Genomic DNA, 20,391 nt, shown 5'->3' on the forward strand with positions numbered 1-20,391 from the left:
TGTTTGATTGTGGGTTAAGATGTTTGTTGTATATGCATCTGGGCGCGTTACGGGGCGATCGCGCCCTTGGAAGACCACGTCAGATGAGTGATACATAGTGGCGGAAGTGTTATGATTGAGATAGTAGATCAATAGGGCTAGAGATAGTGGGTGTCTACATACTGGTAAATAATCTGGTCTTATTAACATTAGTAATGATAAGGTGTGTAAAGGTTACTACTAGAGTGCATATAGGCGGATGTTGAATAGATAGACGTGATGCGGCAAGCTACTAGCACCAACAGCAGAGGAACATAACAGATCACAATGAAAGGATAGAAGCAAGTGAAGATGTTGAGCTCGGTCGCGCTCAGCGCAGAGTGTGATAGTAGCGATCGAAGCTTGTGATTGGTTAAATATTTAAATACAAGCCATGCATTTGACAAGTTAAAGACTAGTAACAGCTTTGTAATGCATACAGATGTTCTTCATGACATCGATAGCATATGCGCATAGAGCTATCTTGAATTCCGATGCAGACATTACCATGTCTCCTTAAACGATTAATAAATATCTTAAAATTAATGCTTATTAACTCTTTATAATGAATCCTAGTGTAATTTGGCTATAATAGGACTTCTGCGTTAATATATCTTTATGGACAGCTAGTTTATGTTTAACGTGTTTGGTGCGGTAACAGTAAGATAGGACCATATATGTACTGGAGTGTACTCCACACATCTCTGATAGGCAGGATTAATTGTGACTCACACACATCTACTTCTTTGTTGGAAGTACTCTTGTTATCCGTTATTCTGATGAAGACATATCGAGATTCCTATAGTATCGGGTTCTCTTTATGTATAAGGTAAGGTGAGTCTCTTGGGTTAAGCTGTCTTAGAGATTTTAATATAAAACATTGTCTGGCCCATAATACGAGCTGGGTACACCGCAGAATCAGACTAATCTATCATAGGTCTTCATCCGTGTTAATGGGCTTTGAGAGGTGTAAGATAGTCCATGTAATTAAACTTATACGCAAAATTTCTCATTATCCGTTGTCATATCATAAAGTGTCGTAATATGTATATAGAAAATATTTTAGCAGACTGAAATCGAAACTGCATATTATTGTTTTAGTATAATATTCTTGTAGCTAATTTTTCTTGTCTTGTAAGATTTTTTATTTCTACGTTTGACTCTTATCTCAATAATAAAAATATTAAGAAGAGATCTTAATACTTCAATATCTAAAAGCTACAAACAAAATAACCTCATCTATATATCATTTTGCATTTTCTGCACGTTTGACTGTTAAGGTGTCGATACGTCGCAATAACGCGATTGGCATTAGGGACCACAGTTCCAACACTAATTGTCATACAATCTAATTGTAAATATACAAATATTAAACTACTATATACGCTGGTGGCCTACTCATATTTGCGCTTGAGGTAGTTACAGGGTCCTCTTTGTAGCGAACCTCAATCTTGACGATTCGCTTATTTCTGGCTTCGAGATCTGCTACAGGCTATTGGGCTGGACCATGGATATCCTATGATGACTGTACATTTCTTGGAGTGGAAAGGGACGGGCTAGCAAGGGAGGAGTGTGGGGAGTTCGTTGTAATTCCTATTTAGGCTCAATCGGCCTGCGAGGAGATGAGCTATAACCGATAGAGATGTAGTAAGAGTGAGATTTGTAGTATTAAGACGAGTGTCATCTTCGTAGCGTTTGTTCAGGTTAATATGGTCTTTGTGAAGTGATAACCTCTCGGTTATGGCTAGCGTCGTTATTGAGCTAACTGTAGCAAGTGTTATATTACCCTAGTAAACATGGATCTCAAGCTACTATTCATGTAGCTCGCACTGATCACTATAAGTCAAGGCTTATAGGCCTTAATTTGCGTAGATAGAGCTTCGCTTCAAAAATAGGGACGGTGACCAGAATATTTATTTAGCTATTCAGCTTGACTGAGAGTGATCTGCCCTTTGGGTCATCGCTGCCAGCGCGAAGCGTTCAGATTTTATCTTGTCATATAATTCTTAACGAGAACTATTCTTGAATTTATGATGCGCTGAATCTAAATGAGTGTTGTGATGTTGTGCCTTGACAATCAATTTTGAGGTGACCTAAAGTGATCTAATTTGATAGGTCTTACCTGTTAGTGTCTAGTAGTGTTGCTTCTTCTTCGTCATAATACAATTACTACATTTGATGGTAATCTACAACTGGTCTTCACTCCGTGGTCTCATCTAATATCGTCTATATGCGAAGGGTATTCAACTGTGGGGACTTTTGGTGTTTGATATAGTGATACGGACGTCTATGCCATATGTAATTAGCGGAAATAATCCGTATGAGTAGTAATATTAAGCATATTACTAGCATTGAAGTGTATAAAGGATAAAAAGTTAAGGGTATGCATGGCTAGTTTGCACAGATTATGTGGTATGTAAAGGTGCGGGTAGTAGGATCACTGGATTATTAATTTGATACGTGCCGTGGCAGTAAGTCGACATACATTACTGATGAAGATCGTGCTGCTGAATCTGAGAGTTGGATAGATGAAGAGAGGATCATCGTGTAATTTTGTCATACGGGATTAATCATAATTAGTTGTTATCTATTTCTGTCAGAGCGAACTTGTTGGATTTAGTTTGATCGGGATGTTCATGCATCACGGAGACCGTTCTATGCTTAGTTCAGCGATCTTGGCGATTTTAGAGTAGATTGTGGATAGTTTATGCTCTATGAGTGATTGACGGCTGAGAAAGATTGAAGTACAATTGATAGTTTTCGTATCGTATTAGAATGTTTATCGAAAAATATGAGGCTCTACGAGATGAGGCTATGAGTAGCTCCACACAACTTGGACCGCGTTTTATTCGAGAGCTCTCTACAGTATTTGCCAGAGCAACTAACTCCATATAGAATATTAGCGGAGCTCTTCTTCGATGTGTCTGCCGCATACGAGACAGCCGCAGTTTGCTTGGGATGTAGATTACTACATAGTGACACAACTATGAAGAAGCAAACTGCTACAATTAGTGCTATCCAATTCCAACCATAAGTTGGTAAAACGTCTTGAACCATGAATGATTACCATCTCTCTGGTCTTTCGTTATACATCTGAGTCTGCTTTATGTGCGCAGTCGAGATTTGTCCTCGTTTATTTGAGCGATATATAGGTGTCCCGGAACAATGTAACGGACTTCTATGGCTAAACAGTGGCCGCCAATTATATACTCACACCTGCAGGCATGGCCACGAGTACGGCGAAGTATTCATTGGCAGGCGAACTTTTCGCACTAATGCGTTTGGGCAAGGATATATCGGAGGATACCTCGCCTGGCAGATTGATTCTCTCCAATTGTAGCAGTGTGTACATTTCAGCACCCGACGAAGGTTCAAGCAAGTCTTTAACCGAGTCACGAAATGTATATGAGGCCCTCATCGAGGACAAGGGCAAGAATGTTATCTATCTAAAATTGTCCTCGAAGTGTGTCGAGGCAATGGCACTCCAAGCTGACACAGAGCTGGAAGTGGACATACAATTCCAACTTAATCGTATGCCATATTGCGAGTGGCATAATGCAGTGGATAAAATAACCGATTTCCGACTCATATTTCCAGCGACTGAACTGGAGCCGAATATCCCATGGACACCCAAGAAACAATGGTCGGACACGTGTGAACCCAAATTGAATGCAAAGCAAAAAGAAGCCGTAAATGCTATTACCACAGCTTTGAGTATTAGGTTGCCACCCATATTGCTAATTGGGCCATTTGGAACGGGCAAAACCTACACATTGGCCCAAGCCATCAAACAGTTGCTGGCCCAGCCTGAAGCAAAAATTCTTATTTGCACTCACTCCAATTCGGCAGCCGATCTTTATATTAAGGAGTATCTGCATCCGTGGATTGAAGAGGGGTTAGAAGAGGCCACTCCGCTAAGGGTGTACTACCACAAACGTTGGTCAGCCACTGTAAACAGTGTGGTCCAGAAATACTGCATAACCGATGGCGTTGGCAATTTTCGTCGTCCCACTGTCGAGGACATCATGCGTCATCGCATTATAGTCGTCACACTCAGTATCAGCATGGAATTAGCCACTCTGGGTCTACCCAAGGGTCTGTTCACTCATATTTTCTTAGACGAAGCCGCCCAGGCCATGGAGTGTGAGGCAATTATGCCTCTGGCCTTGGCCAATGATTCTACTCGAATAGTTTTGGCCGGTGATCATATGCAAATGAGCCCTGAACTGTTCTCCGCCTTTGCCAAGGAAAGAAAGTTGCACATTTCTCTTCTGGAGCGACTCTATGACCATTATCCTTCTAATTTTCCTTGCAAGATTCTGCTTTGTGAGAATTATCGCGCCCACGAAGCTATTATAAAGTTCACTTCCGAACTCTTCTATGAACAAAAACTGGTTGCATCGGGAAAACAGCCAAGGCACGAAAGATTCTATCCGTTAACGTTCTTTACCACACGTGGTGAGGATGTTCAGGACAAAAACTCCACAGCTTTTTATAATAATGCTGAAGTTTACGAAGTGGTGGAAAGAGTCTCAGAGTTGAGAAAGCGTTGGCCCAGTGCTTGGGGCAAATTAAATGACACCAGTATTGGTATAATGACTCCCTATGCGGATCAAGTGTTTCGCATACGTTCCGAATTAAGGAAGCGGCGTATGGGCGGTATTTCCGTGGAGCGCGTCCTAAATGTTCAAGGCAAACAGTTCCGGGCAGTATTTCTGTCAACGGTTAGGACACGACGTACTTGCTTGCCCCAAGGTAGTGGCCCCGGATCTGCTTTAGCCGCCAGCATTGGTGACGCGGACACAGATTATGGATTTTTGAGTAACTCGAAACTTTTAAACACGGCTATTACACGTGCCCAATCACTGGTAGCTGTAGTTGGTGATCCCGTTGCCCTGTGTTCAATCGGACGCTGCCGCAAGGTCTGGGAGCGTTTTATAGAGATTTGTGATGAGCATAAGTCGCTATTTGGTCTCACATGGTCGAATTTGCGAAGCCAATTAGATGGTGTGGAGCTAAAACGGGGTTATGTTCTCAATCCGTTGGCTCCTGAATTTGTTCCCAGATCGCTTCAACCAGAGGCGTATTTAAGGGAGCAAGCAGCCCTTTATTTGAATGCCCCACAACATGGACATGGTCATGGTCCCCCCGGTCCTCCTCCTCATTTTGCCACGGCCAATGGAATGTTGGGGCCAGGTCCTCCGGCTTCACATCAAATGAATCAAATGGCCGCCATGGCCGCGGCCAATCATATGTATACCACTCACATGGCAGCCATCATGGCTGCAGCTGCTGCAGGAGGGAAGGCAGCCAATGGTCCTCCGGGACCACCGCCGCCCCACTACAGTGGTCACTTGGGCATGCGGGGACCACTGCAAAATGGACCACCTCAACCACCACATCTGAGAGGACTACCACCAGGTGGCGGTCCCCCACCGCCTCCACCCCAAAACCAGAGTGGAGTAGGTCCGCCTCCACCGTCCTACGGCCAGTATGCGGCTATGCAACATTGGAGGCCACCACAGCAGGGCCAAGGACAGGGCCAGCAGCAACCGCCTAATCCAAATGCCAGCTTGTGGGGCCCTCCGCCCCAGACAAATCCGTGGAGTGTTTTACCTCCCAACAAACAACAACCAACAGTACCGCCAGTTACCAATCCAGGCAGAGGCCCGGGATCCGGTCTACCGCCTCCACCTAATTCTAATCCAGCCCTACCTCTAAGGGGAGGCAGTGTACCACCACCACCTGCCTCGACAGCTGCCCAACTCTTGCGTAATCCCAGCGAATTGGGTTTTCTGGCCAAGAAAACCTTGTATAATCATGGCCAACCTCAGCCGCCACCGCATCATCTTTATGGACAAGCTCTCCCACCTATGAGCATGCAGAGGAGCGGCAGTGTACCGAATGGACCAATGAGTCCCATGGAGAATGGCCCGCCTCCCCCATATTTGAGGCACAATGGAGTAAGTGGCTATAACAACTATGACAAGGGCGTGTCTCAACAGCCGCCGCAACAACAGCCGCCGCAGCAACAGCCGCCACTGTCGGTTCCCCCCTACATGTATCCAGCCGGCAAGCAATCCTCTCCTTCCTCCATGAGATTTCCTCCAGCTCATGAGCTACTCCCACCCAATGTGACCATATATGAGATGGCTTTTAACCCCAAGGAAGAGCAGTATAAGTGGTACTTAAAGCTAACAGAAACAATGGGCCAAGAGGCGGCCAGCAAGTTCGCCGATATGCTGCGTCAGGTAATGGCCAGCTTGCAGCAGCAGGGGCAAGGACAACCTCCACAACCACACAAGCCATCCCAACAGATACCATCTATATTGATGGCCCCACTACAAGCCCAGACGCAGCGTCTACCCCAATATCCCATGATGTATCCCAATCAGCAGCCGCCACAGCCACCATCGGTAGACTCTTCACCTCCATTGGACAACTTTAATCAGCAAATTGATTTGGTCTTCAACTCTATTATGAATGGGGCGAATGACATAGCCCAGCCCATACTGAGGGATGTCCTCGGGATGGTGGCCAATACGGGAAATCCTGGTGGCGGTGTCGCAGGCGTGGGTCCCTCGCTAACCAATGGCCTTAACGGTGCCGGCTTGGCCGAGCAGCAACAGCAGAGTCGCCTCTTTGCAATTATGCAGAGCCAGCAGCAGCAGCAAGTCAAACCACTTCAACCTGGACCAAATGCAGCTGTTAACCAGCATCAACCGCTTTATAATCAAATGACTGGACCAGGACCGGGCCCTCCACAAGGTGGTGTACACTCAACCATAAATAATGGTGGCGGTGCCGGTGTCGGAAATGGAGCCAACTATTTGATAAATGGTAAGTTTTGGAAAAAAAACAATCCCTTCTACCTAAGCACATACAAATATACATACATACAAAGGTTGTTGTATGGAGTCTACGAAACTGAGGGAGATAGATATACAGTCGTGTTTACAAAACTAGCAGTGAAAATATAAATTCTGAATTGTCTGTTCAAAATGAACTTCCTAGTGAGCTTTAGCGCTTGGAATAATTTCCAAAAATTTATTGATTCATTGTTGGACATATTGAAAAATATACACCAAGTAAAATACATACATACATATGGGCATTTCCGCCATGTGCATATGGACGTTTGTAGATTTTCAAAGTGCGCTTTTTTATGTTATAATAATTATTCATTTTAAAATGTATGTATGGTTTTGTAAAATGGGATATAGGCCGAAAGTATTCCATTAATTTTACTAATTGTTTTTCGTTTTTCACATTTTTGTGCTTATCCCCGCAAATTTGCCTGTTTACAAAAAAAACCAGTGTTTCGTTTAGTTGCCAAAAAATCAAATAAAAAGTTTACAAAATCTGTCAGTAGTAAGTTTAATTAATTAGATAATCAAGGTGTACTATTATTTGCGTCAACTAACGCTAAAATTTTCATGTTAGTCGAAAGAGAAACGCATTACTCTACCGAGAAGACGGAGTAAATCCAAAACCTTGGAAACAAAGGTAAAACCTATAAAAAAAAATTCAAAGTTTTGTTGAATGTTCTGCATAGATGATCTCTGCTGGCCTAGATTCTCAAAAAAAAGAACCCGAAAAACGTGGCGTAAAACGTTTAAAAACGGTTCCAGATGACTGATACATTGTTCGATCCCGTTTTACATTTTCTAATTTAGTCAAACATGATCTAATCCTGTCAGTAAGGGATGTCACGAAGATTCCTAAAACAATAGATAAGCGCGCGAAGTCCAAGGAAAGTCCCACTCTTGACTTCGACGCATCAAAAAGCACGTTTGTTTTTTGACTAAACTCCATATGAATCTTCATATTGCAAAGTGCGTAATATTTTCGAGCAGACGAATGCAAAGTAGTCTTGTTTGGTGATGCAGAATTTACAGAACACTATCCAAACCACACGCAAGAAACGGTTAGGCAATGGGGAATGATTTGGGCTTGTTTCTCACAAATTAGACTTAGTCCAATTCATAAGATTGATGGGAGTATGGATCGAAATGTCTACATGAACATCATGAAGAATGCTATGGTCTCGTATATCATATGGAAAATGTCCATAAAATGAACATATCACCGGTGCAACGACCCAAAACATAGGAGCAAGCTCGAAAAGGTTTTCGATTCGAAAGAATTGACGTAATGCCAGGTCCAGCTCTGTCGCCGGATTGGTAACCCATTGAAAATACATGGGGACACATGGGGGGAAAACCCGTCCAATAAAGCTTAACATAGGGAAGTTGTTCAGGAAACATGGCAGCAGATCCTAGTTCAGCGCTAATGGATTCAGTGCGGCGCAGGTGCAAAGCCGTTGTTAAGGGGTCACGACAAAGTATTAAGTCCTAAGAACTAAAAGTGACCTGAATTTAAAGTTTCAAATAATTTGGAATTAATAGATTTTAATTCATAGGTGTCACTGCTGTTTTAATGAACAGCTCAAAATGTCTTTTTTTTTTACTATCTTGCTCATTTCTGAAAGTAGTTTTATTATGTATAAATAGTTATTATGAATTTAAATGATGTAAGTAAGTCGTCTCGCCGACTTCGATATATCATCCACCAGGTGAACAAATATTTTAAGTTTCGAACACCAATTGTATGTCTATTAACTCTCACAAAAACAAACGAGCACTCTAGCGCCGTCACTAGCCTACGGCCAACTCCGACCTTGTGGATCGCCTAGTAAAACTCGTTTATACGTATAACTTCCATGTTTCTAGTCCGATTTTAATAAAATTCGGTGGGTTGGTACATGTTAATAGGGCTAATTAGTGCGGAAATTGAGTTCGATAGTACAAAAATTAACACAGGCAATCGGTTTTTTCTAGATTATGAAGGCGAAAGTGGGCGTGGAAAAAATTTTTAATATTATTAATCTGCATACCAAAAAAAATCTACATAGCAAATTTGGTGGATCTACCTTTGTTAGTTTTCGAGAAAACCAGTTTTTTTTTAATTTTCGGGAGCGGAAGTGGGCGTGGCAAAGTTTTGAAAAAAGCTAAATCAGCGCGTGTACTAAGCCAGTACATATTCCAAATTTGGTGTCTAAAGCAGGTATAGTCTTTAAGAAAATCAGTTTTATGTAATTTACGGGGGCGTAAGGGGTGTGCCATGTCATGAACACCGTAGGTATTACATGAGTCTAAGTACCAAATTTGGTGGCTCTAGCTCATAAAGTCTCCGAGATCTAGGTGTTCATGCGGACGGATGGACATGGCTAGATCGACTCGGCTGTAGATGCTGATCAAGAATATATATACTTAACGGGGTCGGAAATGCTTCCTTCTGCCTGTTACATACATTTTGGCAACTTTAATATACCATTTCACCCTATGGGTGTATGGTATAAAAATATTGGTGCATTTATGGTGTTTTAATAACTATTACATAAGGTACGTTTCATTATTATAACGCCACCCATATATTTCAAATATTGGTCTAACGGTACAATTTTCGATGTTACAATGTTCTACCGAAATACTTGTTGGGGCACGACAACAACATACAACAACTTTGGGATCAATAGGAATAACGGTACTTTTCTATTTACGCAAATTTGGTTTTGAGCTTGTTTCATAATTATAACGCCACTTTCAATAAATGCGTTTTTTACTACAAATGTCAACAGTTAACAATTTTTTTTTTATGAACAATTAAAATTTGCTTTCCATTTTTAGAAATGACATTAAATATCCTTGTAGGCATCCTTAAAATTAAATTTTTAATTACATCTGGATCAAACATCCATCCAAGCCCCGTCTATCGCATATTTCAGTTCTTGTACTGTGTTAAACTGTCGATTTTCACTGGAAACCTTAAGTACTAAGATGCTCCAGAGATTCTCAATCGGATTGAGGTCTTGGGATCCTGCTGTCCAGTTCATAACTGGGGTTTCCTTGGAACAAAACCATGACTTCGTCTCCGTGCTCCCTGGAAAGTCCAGTCTCTACCATCATTTTCATTGAAAAATGGGATGAGACAGTTTTCCAACACCTGGATGTAATCTGCACTCTTCATTCGGGAAGATTAAAACTGCAGTTTCTAACATCCAGCCTAGGAAAAAGCTCCTCAAACCATCACATTTCGTCCACCGAAATTGTGCTTGGAAAAAATGTATGGCTCTTTCCTCAGATCATGCCAATATCGTCGAAAACCAGTAGAACCATCCAAGTTCCATTTGTTTTTCATCCGAAAAAATTACCTCTAATTTATATCTTTATTGTAAACACGAATTTGGTTATTATTGTGTGATGCTTACTGATGACCATTGTCTGTTTATATGTTCAACAATTTTGAAATGGTTTGAGGAGCTTTTTTGAGTAATTTCTTGCTAAATAAATTTTCAGAATTATAATTTATATTTTTTTATTATAATAATTTACAACCTATTTTTTTAAATTTAATAAAGAGAAAATTCCTAATATGGATTCTATTGTTAGTTAAAAACTATATTTGCTCCGAACTTTTCGGCATTTAGTCTGTAGATTTTTGCTACAATGAAAACTAACCTTCCATGTCGATCGGAATTTAGAAAAGTCGTCAAAATAAAACTTAAAATTTACCTTTCCCCCAAATTTTTATCATTTATTCCTTTTGTATGGGTTTAAAGCTAAAACATTTCTATGTAGGTATAAGTATAGCATCTACGTTATGCAAATTATATATATATATTATATTCTTATTCTATGTGGAATTCCGTATCCGTAGGACTTGAAAGGAAAATATTTTCCCTGTTCCGTATCCGTAGTATTCCACAGGAAAATAGCTTCCATTTTATGTTTTCATATACCATTGAAGAGGATATTATAAAATTGGTCAGATGTTTGTACTCACAGAAGAAGTTTTCGAACCCCTTTGTATATATTCTTGATCAGCATGAGAAGCTGAGTCGATATAAACATGTCCCTCTGTCCGTTGGTGCGTATTCGTTTTACTCAGCCATCTTAAAAGCTATCGGGATGAAATTTTTTTTTGGGATTTTTACTACCTCCGTAAGATTAAGTATGAAAATCGCCCGTATCATATAGTTATATAAGAGAAATAGATGAAGAAGTTGAAGTATGAAGTTTACTAATGTGATAGTTTTGGATATAAAACATCAGATCCAATAAGTAGAACAAAGTTACAGTCAATATAAATCGGCTCTGCTCAAACGCTGCCGACATCGTGCCGAACAAAATTTTGTCTCAAATCAAGAAAACGAGTACCGCAGGTAATCTAATGCAAGAGAAAGATAGAAAAAACAAAGAAGCGATCAATTTTTTCATGTGTTTAATTTTTAATATGTACAAATATTATTGTTAAGGACTGCAAGGGTATTTAAACTTAGGCATAGCCGAAATTAGATTCTTTGATATTTTTTAGAATGCCATTTTTTAGATTTAATTTTTTATTATCTCCCTCTCCACGTAGCTGGTAATGCTTTGTTGAATGACAAACCGTATCCGAACATGGGTATGCATAATAATATTTGCGCCAATAGCAACATGGGGAACAACCACAACGGCCTTTTGAGCAATGGTAGCTCCGTGCCACTCTATCGCCGCCAGGGTCTGACTGGTAATGGCAACGTCAATAATTACAACAATATGCCCGGTCTGGAAACCGGTACCAACCTCATAGAGGCCTTATTCCATGCCAACAATGCCGTAGTCGATCACTCTAACAAGGGGGATCATGTTCATAACCTATTGTACAACAATTTCAACGCCCTAAAAGGCGGACACGAAATGGATTTGTTTCACAATTCTACAGGCAACGAGGCCAGCAATATTCATTCGCATCATTCGCTGCTTCAGCAACAGCATCATCAACAACAACAGCAGCAACATCAACACCACCAACAGCAGCAGCATCAACAAATACAACAACAGCTGCCATCATCATCGGCTACCACATATGCGGCTGTATTGAGTCAGGGTCAACCACAGCAGCAGACGCAGCCTCAACAGCCTTCAGTCTCGTCGGGGTCAGCAGCAAAATCCTCCCAAGCAGCCAACGAGCTGCTCGATAAGGATCCATTTGCAGCCATACGAGAACTGGGACAAGCCACCTCGGGATACTATAATTACTTTCAGTGAAATGTGGGCGACGCTTTCAAATTTGTGGAGGCTACATTATTGAATCCTTCTGCTGTGGCATTACAGGGCCTCTTAATTTAATTGCAAGACAAGCAAGCAAAAAAAAAAGCGATGGAAAACTTTTAATAAAGAAATTTTAAAAAAATGGCAAAATTCTTAGATAACAAAAAAAAAAAACAAAAAGAAATTTAAAAAAAAAAGAAACATTAAAAAACACAAAAAAAAAAAGGAAAGAATTATAAATGTAGAGGTATCCGTGCCTCTAATATTAAAAACGAACTGCTTACTAAATATAGTTTTATCCTATTATTCTTATTTTTGCTTTCATTTAAAACACAAAAACCTTATTTAAATAAAATAAAATATAATTTGCGGTAGTCCTTAAGTTGCACATGTGAATTATTATAAATTAATATAATATTTTAGTTCATAATATTTACATAATACTTTTTTTTCTTGTTCTTGTTCTAGTAGTTACAGCTAACCCCAAATGCCGCAGCAGGACCAATCCACACTTTTCTCCACTATAACAACCACCTTTCACCAAACCCTTCAACTCCTCCCTACCACCCCAAAATCCCTCAAAAAAAACTAAATATATATATATATATAAACACAGATCTAATATGTAAATGCAAAATGCATAGTTAGCTTTAGTCCTTAAGATAATTCAAACCACAACAAAAAAAAAAAAAAAAACAAAAAAAAAAAGCAAACGAAAGCAACATTTGTATTGTACATTTTTCTATATACTTGCATTATGTAGTACGTAATCAATTTTGAATGCAAAATTTAAAAACAAAAAAAAAAAAAAGAAAAACAAAAAAGGTTACATCTGTACAGCAGTAGACAACAAAAAAAAAAAACTATTTGTCAATCACTAGAAACAAAATAATTTCAAAAGAGAGAAAAGCAACATACTTAAAAAAATTAATATATTATCCTTATTGAAAAAACATAATTAATGGCTATATGGGATATGAATTTTAATGTACGGATAATTAAAATACAAATTTATGTGTGTATATGGATTATATATATACATATATGGATTATATGTATCCATATATGCATATATATATCCGTATATGCATATGTATGGATTATTTATGTCTATAAATGGATTATATATACATATTATTTATTCATATAATGGCAGGTCAATTTTTTTCATCTATAAAAACACTAGAAACTAAAATTTACAAAGAATTCTACAAAAAATTTAGCCGTACAACTTTTTGTATAAAATCAAAAAATTAGAATATTCAAAGAACAAATGAAAAATGATTCACAATCGATTTTAGACAGAAAGTTTCGTGGTAAAATGTTTATTACTATTCTTTATAGACTCCGATTCTGGTGTACGCTTTCACGTATATTTTTGGCTCTGAACAAATTGATCCGCCCTTATATACATATATAAACTCAACTATATAAAATTTGTGCATGATTTATTTATTCCGTTTTTTTTAATATTTTTTTTGTTTAACTTCTGTATGTGTAAAAATTAAAACCAAAATTGTTTATTGAGAAATTTACGAAAAAAAAAATTCCATGAATTCAATTCAGAATAACCGCTTTTACGTAGACATATTTACCGAATAAGATGAGGATGTACAGTGGCGATCACAAGTGGATAAATGATTGCCAAGTTGAGCTTCAAATGCCTGTAAAAATCGAATAAAATGATTTGATTTTCGGAATTTGTTAGATACATATAAAATAGAAGCTTCAAATATTGTGTTTAAAATATTTAAATTAGCTTTAGATTTTTAACCAAGTGCGAATTACAGGAATGTAACCACATTGCTCGTTTACAATTTTTGATTGTTTTGAATTTTTAAATGTTTGGAACAAAGTTCCTTGCCATAAATCACACTAGCATAGATGTTAAACATATTTTTCGCCTTACCGAAATCGATTTATTTTAGTCCCATCTCACGAAATATTGATTTTTGAAACCTCTTCGGGGCAAATTTTAAACACATTCATACCCCACATGACTGCATATGGTAAGCATTTCCACGACAAGCTTTACGGATAAACTTGCAACTTCTGAATAGGAATTCAAATTTTAACCGACTCTGGTTGGTATAAAAATTGGATTGAAGAGACAAATTTTGTGAAATTGAAGTGGTCGGCGCAAATTACAGACCGCAACCCAATAAATATTCATGGGCTCTAGTGGAAAAAAATGATTTACAAGTATGATACGCCCACAGGACAGGAATGGCCAATGTCCAGGCAGAGGGCAGCAAAATTTCCCATGAACATGGTGAACTTGATAATCATGGAGCATTTTGGTAAAATTGTTACAAATTCAAAACTAACTAAAAAATTGTAGACGAGCAAAAGTGGATAAAATAAAACGAAACCCAATTTGGACATTTTGAGTGCTATTTTTGGAATTTCTTTTTTTAATCTAAGGAATTCAATTTAACTTGACAAACCATCTATCCACTCGTGATCGCCACTGTATATTTAACGGATACAAATATCAACTACATAGGACAATTACAATTTCGTGCACAAAACTGTATCATTTGTCGAATACCATATATATATATGGGTTAATATATGTATACATTCGTTCAACGATTTTCTATTTAGAAGTTAATACAAAAAAGCAACGCCCGCATAACGTCAGTAGTCTGGATTACTCATGTATATTTGTTTCAGCTATTAAAAAAGTAGATAAATTTAGTATTAGGTCCTTGTGTATCAAAGATTGAAACAATTGTGAATTTGTATTGTATATCCCAAACTTGTCCGACTGATGAAAAATGCATACACTTGAAAAAATAGTTAATCCTAAGGTATTGTTCATTTTTTCGTAAATTAAATTAATCCTTTATACTTTATATGTTATAAATTTTGTACGAAGTTTGTTCATATCAAATTTTAATTTAGCTTAATTTAAATTAAAAAGAATTAAGTTCTTTGATTTGTTTTTACACATTTTGCAGATTTACCACATAAATACATACTTTTTTTATGTCAGGGGTTAGCCTGTAAAAACGTGAATTTTGACCCATAAGTATGTATACATATATGTAGAATCATATAGATGTACGTATGTATGTATATGAATTTCGTCAAGTCGTATGATTACAATACTTGATCACATATTTTCAGCTCTTCAATTTGTCGTAGATAGATTTTCTTTTTTCCAATGAGCTTATGGAAACAATATACATATTCAATTACACACAAAAGATCATATTTTATACCCATTTTGCGTTCCATAAGTGATTGGAATTCTACTACGCCACTACTTTCCTTCCCATTGTCTCTCCAAGGTGCAATTGGTTATTAGTTACAAATATACTTGATATCTACCATGTATGTACATATTTTTACGGATCCGCCTTCCATTCCAACATCTATCCTTCATATATAGCTTCTACACTCCATGGAATTTCTACTACACATGTTAGTTTTTATTTTACATGTACGTATATTTATCTTTCTTGCATTATCAAGAATCGACTTTATTTTTACCTCAGTACTTTTTTGTGATTGTAGATAACCGACGCAAATATAAATTATTAATTTAACTAGTTTAACTCACAAAGTAAACAAAAACTAAAGTTTTAAAAAAGTTAAACTATTAAATGTATTTTGATTTAATCACTTTTTCACAAAAACGGAACACAACAGAAAAAATCATTTAGCAATAAATCATTAAGCACAAAACTAAATCAATAACTTTTGCATGTTGAACACTAAGCAAATAAATTCGCATTAAAAAAAAGGAGAAATGAATGTATCAATATGTAAACCAATTTATATAAAGGAACCCCGCAGCAACGCTGAAAATAAAAAAGGAAAAAAAAGAACAAAAAAAAAAGATCCCCAAGGGACAACAAAAAGAAAAAAAGGTTAATTTTGATTAGTTTATTTGGTTATTAAAATGGAAAATCTTAACTTTACGCTTAAATGTGCTATCTAAAAATGTTGCCTAAACAGGAACAACTAAGTTTGCAAGCTCCTCTTTGACCTCATCATAAAGATCCTTGTATTCCTCGTTCTGGCGCACTAACAAGGCCACAGTGCCCCGCTTGACGCCCATGGCAGCGCCCAATGATGCTCGACTTGGCGTATAGGCATAGGGAATACCCTTTTCCTCGCAAACGGCAGGCAAATGACACATTATGTCCACCGGCGTAACATCACCAGCAAATATGCAGAGTCTGTTGGCGAACATTGTTAATTCATAAACTCATTTGACGATTCTGCTACTTACCCAGTTTCTCCTTTTCTCAGGCGCGTCTGAACATCCTTAAGGCCATTACGCAGAAAGGTTTTGTGTTTCATGGCCTTCTTTATCAATTTATAGCACTTTTTGGCCAACTTTTTACCTGCCATAGGCTTCGCAATGGCATTGACAAATAGCAGCTTGTCGTCATAGGATTCCTCCTCCTTAATGGTAACATCGCCGCTAGCCTGGACGGTGATATCGGCATCATCAGAACGTTCAATTTTTACCTTAACCATTGAAAAAGTTTTTCGTGCGTTGTGTGTTCAAGAGTTGTTAATGCACGTGTTGGGTTCAATGTTGCCAGATTTTCTATTAGAGCTAAAGAGATGTCGATGGAAACATCGATAACATTGCTATTTTTGCGATAATAGCGTTTTGTGCTTGATTTATTACCTCCGGTTATGCGGTAAATATTTACTTAAGGTACTCGGGCCCAAAACGCGCTTAAACTACATAAATTTGGTATCAAACGAAAGACAAAAATTCCACGAGCACGACCTCAGGTGAGTCTTGGCGATTATGTAGTTTTGTGTGTAATTACCGAAAGAAAAATTATGTTTTTAGCGGGACTATAGCTAAAACTAGCAATTTACGGCTAAAAGAAGCTGTCAAATTTTGAGATAGTGTTGCTAGATGCCAAATTTCGGATACTCGAATACGCGGGCTTTTTCAAACTTTTGTTTACACTATTCTCAACAAACGAAAATTTTGTTGACTTTTCAATATTTCTTGATTTTAGAAAACAAATATAGTTCAGAATACAATATTCGGCAGCCGATTATTCCTCAATTTTGTAATTCAGAGTAAAATATTTGGCTGCCAGGGCGGTCAAACAATGCGCCAAATAAAAAATAGCGTTTGCCAATACTAAAATCTAGCTTTAGGCGTTTGTTTTTTTTACTTTTCAACACTGAAATCTCGAGTAGCTTAAGTAAATATTTACCACAAAAATTTGAAATAAACTTGCTTGCGCACTACACGGGTCTACCTTTAAAAGTACACGAGATCTAGAATAACTGATCAAGAATAAATATAGTTTATGGGGACGAAAGACTTTTTTATATGTGCATGGTAAAATAGACAGGTACATAGCTGTATATTCGAGTTTCTTTTTTCATCATTATTTATTTGTTTCTTTGCGATGAATTAATATTAAGGTAAAATACTTTTTTTAGCCATTCAGATAAATTGAACAAATAAATGTTTTTCTATATATATTTTATTTGGGATTCTTTAGACTCAACCATTTCAATTGAAAAACTTTCACTTTGTGGCTAATGAATTGAAACATTCTTTCCAATTGATTGACGAATACATAAATATTTTGCAGTTTTTTTTTTGTTTTATATGGTCTAACAGACCTTAATGCTCCCTCTTGTGCGGCGGGACATATACTTGTTGCTGCTGAGCTTGACGATCACCCCGAAATCTTGACTGTGAATGTGATATATTGCTTAAGGGACGACTTTGTGAATCTGTTAACGGCAAGATATCGGATTTCAGAACCTCTTCGTGGTTGCCATAGCCGAGGAAGAAGACCACACAAGTTTTTTCCGAAACGGCCGTTATCTCAGCCTCATAGTACTAAGGAAAAAAGAAAAAAAATTTAATTGATTTATAGCTCAAAGCAATGTATAAATTTATTAAGACTTACGCGTCCATCATCCCAATATTTGGCCATGCAAAGGTCACCAGATTTCCAAAGCCATCCGTTACCTGGCGTCATGCCGAAATTTTGCGGCAGCGGCGGTTGTTGAAGATTGCAACCAGGTATATGGGGCGCAGGAGATGACGCCAAGCTGACCCCTTGACTTTTTAAAAGACTCATGGCAAACTCATTGGTTTCCTTGCTTTGAAATCCCATAATCTTGCTAGGATCATAGGTATAACCATTAGGCAATTGACTATAACTGGAACTTTGTCTGGGATTTGGTTGTTGTCGTTGTGTAAATTGAGATTGAGGCTTTTCCGGTTTGAGAAGAGATGTTTGTAGCTGTAGTGGTTCCACGTGCTGCCGATTCGATGAGTTTCCACCGCCTCCACTACCGCCCGGCTTTCGCCTATTCTCTCTTTTGGTCGGATTAATCTTTAGATTTGCCGTCTCTTCGGTGATTTTACTCAACTTGTTGGCAAAATCTTCGCTAGCATTTTGAGCTCTTGGAACACTAGGTCCATTATTACTATTCGGCTGGCGCTTTCTATTTCCGTTTTCTTGTCGTGACAAGCCCCCTCGATGATTATTATTAAGACGCCTTTCCGAATCGTTTTTTGCGTATGGCTCAACTTTTGAGGGGAATTCGGGCCTAGAACTTTTTAATGGTTCCGATTTTCGTGAATGTGTGTTGTTATATGAATTTGATGAAGCTCTTTCCTTCTCCCCGCCTCTAGGCAATCGCTCTCGGTCTCTGTCGCGTCGTCCACCACGGGAAGATGTTGTATGCCCACCGCCCTGATGTGCAGCAAAACTGCTTGAAACATTGTTTTCGAACCGAGAACGCTCGGGAAGCTTATTTACCGACGCCAAATTAACCGTTGTTGTTTTAGTATCTGTAGAATATTGTGGTTTTAAGCTACTGACGGTGGCGGAATTTCTAGTGCGGGTGGTACAAATGGAAACAGTTGGTGTCTCAATTTTTGAAGGAGTTTCACCAGACGGCGGTAACTTATTTGTGAGAAAGTCGAAGAGAGTAGCATTTGCCGCCGGTTTGGCAGCCTCGGCCTCATCTTTGTTACTACGCTTGCTCTCCCGACCGGAACGTTCTAAACGGCCTACCGCGCCTTTAGTTGGGATTTCGCCAGAATTGCCAGCATCCTTGCGTCGTTTAAGGTTAAACAATGCCCGCTCCAAGTTATTCCTAGTTGAGTGCAGGGCATTCCGAGCTTCTTCTTCAGTGTATCCCTTGTCCAAAATTTTTTTGATATTATGATCGACGATATTTTGGCCTCCACCGCCAAAGACCTTCTTGCCCCCCGCTTTGGTGGCTGTGGCAATAGCTTCACTCCTCATGGCGTTGAATTCTTCGTTCTCCTTGGCTGGCTTGTCTTTGTCTCCCATGGGATTGAGACTTTTGAAATTCTTATCGTTTGTGGTATCAATTTTCTTTCCAAAAGCCACCCAAGGCGGTGGAGCTGATGCCCCACTTATGGGTCTTCCACTGCGGGCGTATTTTAACATAGTTCTGGCCACATCCCATTTTTCATACAAAGGTTCCACGCGACCGCCCAGCAGTTGCAGGTCCGGTGCACGTAATAGAAGGAATCCCTGCAGAAGTTGCAGTTTTTCTGCCTTAAAATAGATTTTAGTCCCTGGAGCCACATTAAGATTCAGACTGGGCACTGATTCCAGCTCCACAGCTTGTATCAAGGACTGACCATCGCTAAGGTCCATCTGCAGTAGACGCGGTGCCGCCTTTGACTCCTCATTGCACTTGGGTGCTGCTACATTGCGGACTCGTTGAACTTGGAGCACTACGCGACCAGGTAAGAAATTGTCTTCGCGCTTTTGACTTGATAACGCCCCTCCTCCTATATCACGTATATCTCTCTACAAACAATGGAATATCATAAACATTTAGGTAACAGATGCTTGCGCCTTTGACACTCACATTTAGTGCCTCCAAAATAATTTTCTCAGGATCTTCACTGCCCACAACGGCGACCAGAGCTTTTAAACCATCCTCTGTGAGGTACCAGCCGCTTTCTTTTAACTTCCTGCTCAATTCCATTTTTTCATGAAACAAATTTTCTTTCCTTCTTGCAAACACTTAGGGTTGCCAGAAGATGAATAACTAATAGACGTGAAAGTCATCGGGTAAACTATCGGCTATATCGATAGTTTAATTTATTTGGAAAGCAAATCCGATATATGCGTCCAAGATTTTTAATGTGGATGGTACTTAACCACATTGTTAAACCTGAAAAAAAGATGCAAGAAATTTTAAAAACTAATGTATAAAACAAAACTCATTGAAAACAACCATTTATAGAATAACAATAAAAGGAAATGTATTGAAATGTATT

General features: G+C 38.6%; 3 protein-coding genes across 3 annotated transcripts; 1 reads left to right on the forward strand and 2 right to left on the reverse strand.

The window, feature by feature from the left end:
* Positions 1-3,206: 3,206 nt before the first annotated feature.
* LOC6651942 (probable helicase with zinc finger domain) lies at positions 3,207-12,254 on the forward strand (the record flags this gene model as incomplete). The annotated part of the gene is made up of 2 exons (XM_047011790.1): positions 3,207-6,858; positions 11,443-12,254. Coding segments are annotated over 2 exons (4,320 nt in total), but the record flags the coding sequence as incomplete, so codon positions are not given.
* Positions 12,255-15,992: 3,738 nt separating this feature from the next.
* On the reverse strand, positions 15,993-16,681 carry LOC6651943 (H/ACA ribonucleoprotein complex subunit 2-like protein). The gene is made up of 2 exons (XM_002074364.4): positions 16,357-16,681; positions 15,993-16,303 (listed from the first exon to the last, which is right to left on the reverse strand). The coding sequence occupies exons 1-2, from the start codon at positions 16,605-16,607 to the stop codon at positions 16,072-16,074; spliced, it is 483 nt and encodes a 160-aa protein (XP_002074400.1). The 5' UTR covers positions 16,608-16,681; the 3' UTR covers positions 15,993-16,071.
* An 891-nt stretch (positions 16,682-17,572) lies between these two features.
* LOC6651944 (tudor domain-containing protein 3) lies at positions 17,573-20,154 on the reverse strand. The gene is made up of 3 exons (XM_002074365.4): positions 19,977-20,154; positions 18,026-19,915; positions 17,573-17,955 (listed from the first exon to the last, which is right to left on the reverse strand). The coding sequence occupies exons 1-3, from the start codon at positions 20,094-20,096 to the stop codon at positions 17,734-17,736; spliced, it is 2,232 nt and encodes a 743-aa protein (XP_002074401.1). The 5' UTR covers positions 20,097-20,154; the 3' UTR covers positions 17,573-17,733.
* Between the last annotated feature and the right edge of the window lie 237 nt (positions 20,155-20,391).

Source organism: Drosophila willistoni, assembly GCF_018902025.1.
Source record: "Drosophila willistoni isolate 14030-0811.24 chromosome XR unlocalized genomic scaffold, UCI_dwil_1.1 Seg106, whole genome shotgun sequence".
Classification (NCBI taxonomy): domain Eukaryota; kingdom Metazoa; phylum Arthropoda; class Insecta; order Diptera; family Drosophilidae; genus Drosophila; species Drosophila willistoni.

Excerpts from the sequence above, each read along its gene's own strand:
- LOC6651943 (XM_002074364.4), bottom strand. The coding sequence starts at position 16,607 with ATGGTTAAGGTAAAAATTGAACGTTCTGATGATGCCGATATCACCGTC. Across the intron at positions 16,304-16,356 it reads CTGAGAAAAGGAGAAACTGG|ACTCTGCATATTTGCTGGTG; the intron begins GTAAGTAGCAGA and ends GTTCGCCAACAG.
- LOC6651944 (XM_002074365.4), bottom strand. The coding sequence starts at position 20,096 with ATGGAATTGAGCAGGAAGTTAAAAGAAAGCGGCTGGTACCTCACAGAG. Across the intron at positions 19,916-19,976 it reads TTATTTTGGAGGCACTAAAT|AGAGATATACGTGATATAGG; the intron begins GTGAGTGTCAAA and ends CATTGTTTGTAG. Across the intron at positions 17,956-18,025 it reads AATATTGGGATGATGGACGC|TACTATGAGGCTGAGATAAC; the intron begins GTAAGTCTTAAT and ends TTTTTTCCTTAG.